Genomic DNA, 9,302 nt, shown 5'->3' on the forward strand with positions numbered 1-9,302 from the left:
TGAGGGGAGGCCTGATGGCGGCTGCAGCTCCTCACAGGGAGCAGAGGGCAGCGCTGAGCTCTGCTCTGTGTGACAGCGGCAGGGCCCGAGGGAACTGCTGTGCCAGGGGAGAGGCAGCTGGGGGTTTGGAATAGGCTCTTCATACGGTAGTTGGACACCAGGACAGGCTGCGCAGGGCAGTAGTCACAACCCTGAGAGGCTGGAGTGTGGACAGACACAGGGTTTGAATTTTAGGTGATCATAAATAGAACAAGGAGTTGGATTCGATGACTCTTGTGCCTCCCTTCCAGCTCAGGACTTTGTCAGGATATATGTAAAATTGGCTGGAACCAAAGTCCACTTATCATCAAGTTTTTACTGGTATCCAACACAAATAATGCTTCAGGGAAAATGCAGTGTGCAAACGTGGCGTTGTGAAAAATATAAAGGAAACTTGTAAAGTAGTCCTGATATGAGGAGACACCTAATTATTTAGCACTGATCTGAATTAAAAGCTCACTGCTAATATATTAATAGAGAAAACTTTCTCCTTTTAACAGGTCTGCATTTTTTATGGTTTTATTTCAAAAACCATTTTCTTCTGGAAAAGTGGTAACCAAGCGTCAGGTGAGTTGACGTGCAGTAATAACTCACATCTTTGTAGAGGTTCTTGACAACGTGGCTGTTAACAGAAATCACCCAGAAAGAGGAACAAAGGTTACTCCATTTGGCTAATGCCACTGCAATTTCTAGAAGTGTTTAACTGACTTAGTATCTGTTGCACTGTAAAACACACATACACATTTTTAGCTTTTGTCAGCTCCTGCAGAAAGTATGGTGAAAACTGCTATGCAGGCACCTGCTTTGTGGACTAGATTTTTGAAAATAACTTAATTTACACAGCTGCCTTCAGCAGTTCCGAACAGCAACTTCCAGACTGTCAGAGTCAAAAGTGCTCCAGTTGTGTGCCCCTACCCCATCAGTGCTCTTTGCATGATGTACATGTTGTAATGGGAAGCCAGTCTAGCTGCTCTGAGCTACGCTGGGTTCTCAGTATCCCCAGAATTCAGAACAGAGCTCAATTTGCAACTTTCTAATTTGTAATAAATAACTTTTTTTTCCACTTGTTCTGTATTCACAGGAATTTAATCCATCGGTAAATATTTGTAGAGTTAAGATTTTAATCTCTGATCTTGGATATTTTATCTGGTGCTATATGTGTTTATCGTGCACAATAGATAACCTGTCAAAATGCTATTTTGTAAATAGCCTGGAATTTTTTCAGTGTTAATGTAAAGGGGTTTTAAAGAATTCTCTTGAAGACTGTATCAGAGAATCTGGTACTTTGTCAGAAAGCAAATTTTCAAAAAATCTGGTTCATAATATGTGCAAAAAAAAACTAAGCTGCCTGACAAAGTAGGTAAGAAGAAAATAATTATACTCCAAATTTTGCAGAACCTGCAGAGCTTATGTTTTCCTGTCTATTTCTACAGCTATTGTACTAAAGGAATGTTAATGATGATTTGTTTTGAAACTGTGGAGAAAATAATAATAAAATACCTTTCTTTTGTAGTGGATCAAAATTTTTAAGCATGCTGTTGTGGGATGTATCATTTCACTCTTATGGTTTTTTGGCCTAACTCTTTGTGGACCACTGAGGTAAATATCCATTTACTGTAAATTATGTTTTGTCTTTTTGAACTCATTTCTGTGATCTTTGCCTTTGTTTTTAACTTATATCTGTCAGACCATGACTTTATTTTTTGAAATTTTAAATGAACCTTTATACTTCTGCTGAGTCTGCGTTACTTGGGAAAAACCACTGACAGTTTTCTGTACATCTTTTAATTTCCTTTATTCATTGTTGGACAAGATCCACTGAAATTCTTGATAGTGCTGAAACTGCTGGTGAGAGTAATACAGAAAGAATGCTGACTGATTTTTGTTATATTCATCTCACTAGTAAACTCACTAGTGTATATAACTGTTTGAAATCCACAGCTTGACAGCTAGTGACAGTAGTTTGCATTGCTCTGCTGTGTGACTAGAATTCCTTCATCCATTTGTTTCAGGACAGTGTGTTAGTCTCATTCTGTGCCTCTGCTGTATTGGAACTGGGTAGCATTAGTGCACGTCTTCCAAGTAAAATCACTTATGCTGTTTGTTAGCATGTAGGAATAACTAGCAATTAAAGAAACGACAAAAACAAAGATTAAGACCTTAGAAAAACACCTTTACTTAGAGGGAATGTAAAGCCTGAAGTTTTTTAAATTTTATGATTTGAAGCTTTATTGTATAAACATCAGAAAGCATACCTAAGAAAAATAGGGTTTCTTTAAGAAATGCTGTAATGGTTTTCTGAATGCTGTGTCTTCTCAAGAAGAATCAGTAACATGGTCTCTAGTAGGTTGTATTGTTGAGCAAAGAACAGCAGAGAAGTTTGGTAGATTTCACCCTGATGGCTTTCTTGTGTTCTGCCCTGGAAGGCTGTTGCAGCTTGTTAGTCAGCCTTTGCCACCTGAAGGAGGTAGTGTGCAAGACAGAAATAAAGAGGTTCAGAGCTTGCATTAGCTATTGAACGATCATCGCTTCAGTAAACAAGATATCACACAACAGAGCAGGACTTCTTTTTCTGGAAGCTAGAAACTTTTGGAGGAGATACTGTACTGGGAGTAGTACTTCCATCCTGAGCAAGTGAATATCGTCTTGTAGTACTTGAAGGAAATGAAAATTTAATCAGTAAATGACAAATTTCAATCTGTTACTTGACTCTGGAAGTTGTTTTTTGATACGTTTAGCTGTCGTGAGTTAGATATTTCGCTGGTGAAGGCAAGTAGATATGCAGCTTTTGAGCTGTTTAAGCTTGCTGTTGAAGTAGTAGGATAGATCTCTCACCTTTGCTACTGAAATTTAGGTGAAATATATCATGCTCATGAAGCAAACTCCTCCTAAATGGACTAAAGTGTTTATTTAACTTTCTTTTCTTTTTAATAGAACACTGTTGCTGTTTGAACACAGTGATGTGGTTGTGCTGTCACTCCTTAGTGTCTTGTTCACAAGCTCAGGTGGAGGACCAGCAAAGGTATTTAAACATGGTGACTTTTTTGCCAGATGTAAAAAATACTTAAATGCTATAAATTATCACTTTACTCAGAACATACAGAGTTCTAGACCTGTTTTCATCATAACTGCGTGGGTTTTTTCCGTTTTGTTAGTGGTGAAATATGAAGTATACTGCCTGAAGTAAGAAATACAACACTCAAGGGGAAGCAGTGGGTGAGGCTGCTTGAGATCCGTGACAGCAATCTGAGATCTTTTTTGGGTATGAAAAAGGATGTTGAGAATGATTTTTGCATTGCGGCATTCTTTGTAAAGGGATTCGGGGTTCAAGCAACCCCAATAAATGTCAGGGACATTGATGTATATAGTAGTCCTGGCCTTTGGGCACTGAAGTCAGCATCACAGCTTTTAGATCCCTACCTGTTCAACGTCTGTAGCTTTTCATGTAGTTTATTTTTCTGACAAAAAGTTTTGAGTGCTTTTTTTTTCTGTGTGAGCGTGTATGTACTGAATTTTTGGCCATTAATCAGAGATGTATATGTCAGACATCTTTTGTCTGCGTTCCATTGCATGCAGTTTCACAGTGTATTTTCTAATTGTGCCCAATCCTAAATGAAGTGAGCTGATCTCGATGCCTAGCAGCCTTGGCTACCTGAATTCAAAAACTAATGGCTGGAAGAAGATTATTTATGGTGTTGTATACCTGAGGATGGAGTTTTTGCTGTGTAAGAGAATGGCTGGCTTCAGTGCTGCCTCAGACTGAGAATTTCACAATTTCTCTTGTAACTTCTATTGGAGTCCCTTAATCATTTTTGCTTAGAGCAGTATAAACAGCCCAGGTAACTATTTTGGTGCCCCCCCGACCCCCCCACGTCCCCTTCAAACTGACATTGTTTAGGGCATTCAGCATGAAACTGTTCATCTAGGAGAAAAAATCTTTTTCTAACCACTGACTCTAGCAGTAGATACAGAGCTTCAGAAAAGTTCTTAGATTACACCTAGTTGTTAAGGTGCACATCTAAGAGGGTAGAAACAAAGGATTGAAAACCTCATCCTCTGAATGTTTCAGCTTTATGGAGTGAACTGTGGTAAAAGGAAGTTACTTGGTTTTCCAAAACAGCAATGTGATATAGCTGTGTTTGACTTCAGAGGATGAATTGTAATAGTTGTTTTTAGCTGTAGATCTCAGGGTTTTGTCAAGATGATGGATACTAAAACTGCAGTTTTAAAAGTCAGGGTAGTGAAAGCTCAAACAGCTGGGATTTATTTATTTTTTTTAAATCACAGAACTGTAGGGATTGGAATGGACCTCTAGAGAATAATCAAGTCCAACCCCTCGCTAAAGCAGGATCCCTACAGTAGGATGCACGTGAAATCATTCAGATGTGTCTTGAATATCTCCAGTGGAGACTCAACAACCCCCCTGGGCAGCCTGTTCCAATGCACCATCACTCTTGCAGTAAAGAAGTTCATAATTACTTTTGTCCCTACCTCATACAAGCACTTGCAGAGCTCTACTTTCAGGGTCTTTGTGCAGGGCTGTGTGGCCTTTGCTTCTCATAAGACAGAATTCTACAGTCTATTCAGTAGATCTTCTTTATGACTCCTTGATACTACAGAGTATTAAGTCATCAGACGTACATAGGTGTACGTTCTGTCTCGATGAGTTAGACTGTTAAGAAAGAAAGTTTGAAGTTTTCAAGATTCAGTCTTCTTGCTTGTAACGTCGTGATTTATCCTGAGTTATACAGCAAATCTGAAAACTAGAATAAATAAGAAATTATATTGTCAATGTCAGCTTTTTCCAAACATGCTTTTTTTTCATACTATTCTTATTGAACTAAAGAATACTTGCATGAGGGTGGAGGGAGGAATCTCCTGGAATTTTTGAAGTCAAACTGTTGCAGGATGTTGTAATATATTTATTATTCTTTTTCTCCAGACAAGAGGTGCTGCATTTTTCATCATCGCTGTCATCTGCTTACTGCTTTTTGATAATGATGACCTCATGGCTAAAATAGCAGAGCATCGTATCCTTCTTGCTTAGCACAAGTGTTCATTACTAATGGAATAGGGAGAATAGATTAAGTTGAATTAACTATATTGCAAGTATTTATGCTTTTCTTAATAGAAGTCTTAGTTTATGATAATGTTGTAGCATAAGATTTTATTTTCCATGTAGATACTGGTATTTGTCATCAAACTAATGCCTAATTGCTTGCTTTGTTGTTAAAATCTGTAGCTGTGCTCTAAATTCAGTAGTAACTAATGGCCACCTTCGCATTTGCACATATCAGACTACTGTGGATTGTTACACATCTTTTAGATTAGCTTTCATTTTTGGAAATTGTGTACATAATGGCTGTAGCCCAACTGTGTGCAGTATATGTTTGGCAGCCCAGCTGGCAGTCTTTCTTGTATAACCAGAAAAATTGTTTTTGTGCTTTGTAAACACAGTAGAAGTGTCAATACCATTTCTACGCTGAAAAATGATGTGGAGTAGCCTGCAATCGTTCCAGAAATGGTGAAGTTTAAACTGCACGTGAAGTTTACTATCATGCTTCTAAAGCCTCTCAGTAGATTGGATATGATTTTAATGTAAGTTTCCAGCAGGGCTTCTCATCATTGTAAAGTGTGCTGTAAAAAGGTGTCTAAGGATGGAAAGTAACAGCACGGTCGTATAGATGATAACAAAGTGAAAGTAAACTTTTTTGAGGAAAGGTGAAAACATGGAATTAAGAATGCCAGCAGTGTATTCAGAAATAGTACTGATCAGTCAACCAAATTTTAAGTAAACTCATTGTTCAAGTGCTCTTTAGAAGTGGTTTCCCCAAAGGCTACGATTAGTGGAATATTTGCTGGATTGTGCTTGTCAATTGCTCTTAGTTTTCTAAAGTTTAAATGTTTTTTTTGGTTTATAAAAAGTACAGATCATATTCTAGACACATCACTGTTTTAGTGCTTTTAGTAAATTTCATTATTGTTGAGTATATTTTTCTAAGTCTAGTTGCCGAGATTAATGTAAACTCTGTTTTATGACTGCTATGCAGTATTTAACAGTGTCTTGTTCTTGTGTTTTAAAATATTTATAATTATTTTCTGTGGAAAATGTCTTCATCTTTCCTGAATTTTAAGGATCTTTGGAACTTGTAATGCTCAATTTGCTTACTTTTGGTTTCAGTGATCTTTTACTACCTCTATATGTCTGTTGACCTAAAAAAAAAAAAAAAAAAAAAAAAAAAAAAAGCACTTCCTTAATTTTATTTAGCTGAGGGACATCATGACAGTGCTCTCACACATGTTCTGTATACAGTCATTGCTTTCCTGGGTGTTGCCGATCACAAGGTAAATAACATGTTTTAGTACATTAATATGTATTTTAATATGTATTTGAGTTTTGCAGGTAAAAATTTCTGCTGCTCAGAATTCAAATTCAGAAAAGAGAGATCAACACTGCAGTCGCAAATCAAAACTAAGTCAGCCCTGTAAATTTTGCATCTTCTCTAAGGGCCCACACTCTGAGCCCACACAAGGAGTGAACAAGAATGTAGAGCAAGCCAGTCCCTACAGTATACTTGTATAGCTGATAAGAACTTTCCTTAACACATGCATTGAACAGTCCCATTAAAATTATCATAAAACACTCCATTTAATCAGTGTTTTGGATTTTATAATGCATTGCATACAAAATACTTCTTACTCACTCTTCCAGTCTGTGTTTTGTTTCTACTTTATCTTTTCTAAGTGTTCTCCTTTAGACACTTGAATTTGAAGACACTTGTTCTGATACTTCTTATTTTGTTGTCCCATTGTAATGAGTGGGAACCATAAATCAGAATTTTACTGTTACAGGTTTGACTAGGCTGAGTGAGGTTGTACTGTTAGCTTAGTCTTGTTGCTAAATTTGGTGCATTGATCAATAAGATAAATGAAAAAAGTCTAGAACAGCTGAGAAAGTTTTAATGTCAGAATAACTTTGATGTTTGGGAGACTGGTTAACTGCAAAAATCAAGTATGTTCTAAGAGAGATGTTGTGTGTGAAGTATCTTACGATTTGTTAATAGAAGAGTCTTGAAATATTGTGAAAAAATATGTTAAAATAAGGTTAAGATAATGAAATGGTTGTGGAAGTATTAGCAAAGTGACATGACTCTTTTAAGACTGTATGCTTTCAATGCTTTTCTTTTTATAATGGAAGATGTTGTGAATACATAATACATAATCATATATGCTGCATTATTGCTTTAATTAGAATAACAATTAGAGCAGGCTTGTCCAGCCTACAGCTCGCAACTAACGCACAGCTCAGCCCAGTATGCATTGTGATGCACTGACTAAACACAGTCCTGTGAACAGCAAGAAATAGTTGTTCTTGCTCTCCATTTTGATTAAAAAAAAAAAGAAAATTGAGAACAGATTTCAGGATTGCAGAAAAAATATCAATTTTTGGTATATTTGCAACTCCCATTTTCAGTTGACATAAATACATTACCTGTGAATTTTCATATGGAATGTAAGAGTTGCAATCAGATACTCGGCTCAAAAATTTGGTCTTGTCTCTTTACTAGACTCTTACAAGCCTTCTCTTAGCAGAGAGAAATATCTTTCCCCAATCAGGCATGCCTCATTCATTGCTTTTGGGCAGTATGCACATTTGTGAACTGCTCTTAACAAAGATGAAGTACAGGAAGAGTAAAATTTCATCAAAAATCTGTGACACCTGGAGTCCTCACTAAGAACTGCGGCTATTGCCGTTGAACCAGGGTGATGCATTATTTGCATAAAAACAACTCAGATACTCCACTAGTTTTATGATTTTGTTGCTCTCTTTAACAAAAAAGATTATAAAGACTAAAATAAGTTTTGTTACTTACTATATGATACATTTTATAAGGGCTGCTCTGAAAGTAATGCCTCCTGTTTTATTATTTTGGCCCAGAACGCCAGTGGTAGGTGCTGGTGCTATGGCAGTGGAAGTTGAACTTTCCCACCAATATTCCATTGCATTTTGTTGCCATGTGACAAATGGCAGCAGAGGAGCAGTTTGACAAGATGACATCAGACATGTGCATGTGAAACAAAGCTGTGTCATTGAATTCCCTCACATGGAAAAAGTGACACCCATTGACATTCACTGATGCTAAACATTTATGAAGACCAAATAGTGGATATAAACACAGTGATGCAGAGGGTGGTGCATTTCAGCAGTGGCAGCAGTGACAGTGGGTCACCTCCACTGGTACAAATTTTTACAAGTGCAGCACGCAGGCTTTCGTAACTGGTGAAAATGCCTAGCTAATGATGGTGACTGTTGAAAAATAGTGTTTTATAGGTGAAAATTTGCTCTATCAAACAGTGTTATTCTCTCTGTGTCTGTTGCAGTTTCCATAGAAATAAATGGGAGGCATTAATTTTGTAGCAACCTACATATTTGCATGCAGCCCAAGACAATTCCTCTTCACTTAATGTGACAAGGCTAGCCAAAATGTTGGAAATCCACAAATTGGATGAAATATGCTGTCTTTGCTCTCTGTTGATAAGGAAAGCAAATGACTTTGTTTGGAGTAATGTATTAGGCTCATGAGAAGTATTGACAGGATCTCTCTTTGTTTCCAGGGAGGAGTACTGCTTCTGGTACTGGCATTGTGTTGTAAGGTTGGTTTTCACATGGCTTCTCGAAAGCTTTCTGTCGATGTAGGTGGAGCCAAACGTCTTCAAGCTTTATCTCATCTTGTTTCTGTACTTCTGTTGTGCCCATGGGTCATTGTCCTCTCTCTGACAACAGAGGTAAGATAGGAAGCACATTTTAGAAAAAAAATTGATCGTTTTTTGTAATTCTTTTTCTTAAGAAATTGCAACTTAAGAATGTTTTAAATGAAAGATTTGCAACCATCAAAGTCAGTTGTCCTCTTTTTTTTATTTTTTTATTTTTATTTTTGAGAGCTCTGTATGAAATGGTTCCTCTGCATCTTACTTCTGTGATAACTTCATAGAATCATAGAATGGCCTGGGTTGGAAAGGACCACAATGATTATCTAGTTTCAACCCCCCTGCTGTGTGCAGGGTTGCCAACCACCAGACCAGGTTGCCCAGAGCCACATCCAGCCTGGCCTTGAATGCCTCCAGGAATGGGGCATCCACAGCTTCCTTGGGCAACCTGTTCCAGTGTGTCACCACCCTCTGCATGAAAAACTTCATCCTAATATCTAACCTAAACCTCCCCTGTCTCAGTTTAAAACCACTCCCCCTTGTCCTATCACTAT

The 9,302-nt window shown here is 37.5% G+C and overlaps 2 protein-coding genes across 2 annotated transcripts in view; one reads left to right on the forward strand and one right to left on the reverse strand.

Annotated features, from left to right (window-relative positions):
- The window catches only part of THBS4 (thrombospondin 4), a 1,064,342-nt gene that overhangs the window by 126,337 nt on the left and 928,703 nt on the right, over positions 1–9,302 (reverse strand). The window lies entirely within an intron of this gene.
- LOC104914944 (zinc transporter 5-like) lies at positions 63–8,850 on the forward strand. Its single transcript, XM_010725501.2, has 6 exons — positions 63–606; positions 1,553–1,638; positions 2,974–3,061; positions 4,982–5,069; positions 6,308–6,384; positions 8,656–8,850. The coding sequence occupies exons 1-6, from the start codon at positions 553–555 to the stop codon at positions 8,833–8,835; spliced, it is 573 nt and encodes a 190-aa protein (XP_010723803.1). The 5' UTR covers positions 63–552; the 3' UTR covers positions 8,836–8,850.

This window comes from Meleagris gallopavo, chromosome Z, assembly GCF_000146605.3.
Source record: "Meleagris gallopavo isolate NT-WF06-2002-E0010 breed Aviagen turkey brand Nicholas breeding stock chromosome Z, Turkey_5.1, whole genome shotgun sequence".
Taxonomy (NCBI): domain Eukaryota; kingdom Metazoa; phylum Chordata; class Aves; order Galliformes; family Phasianidae; genus Meleagris; species Meleagris gallopavo.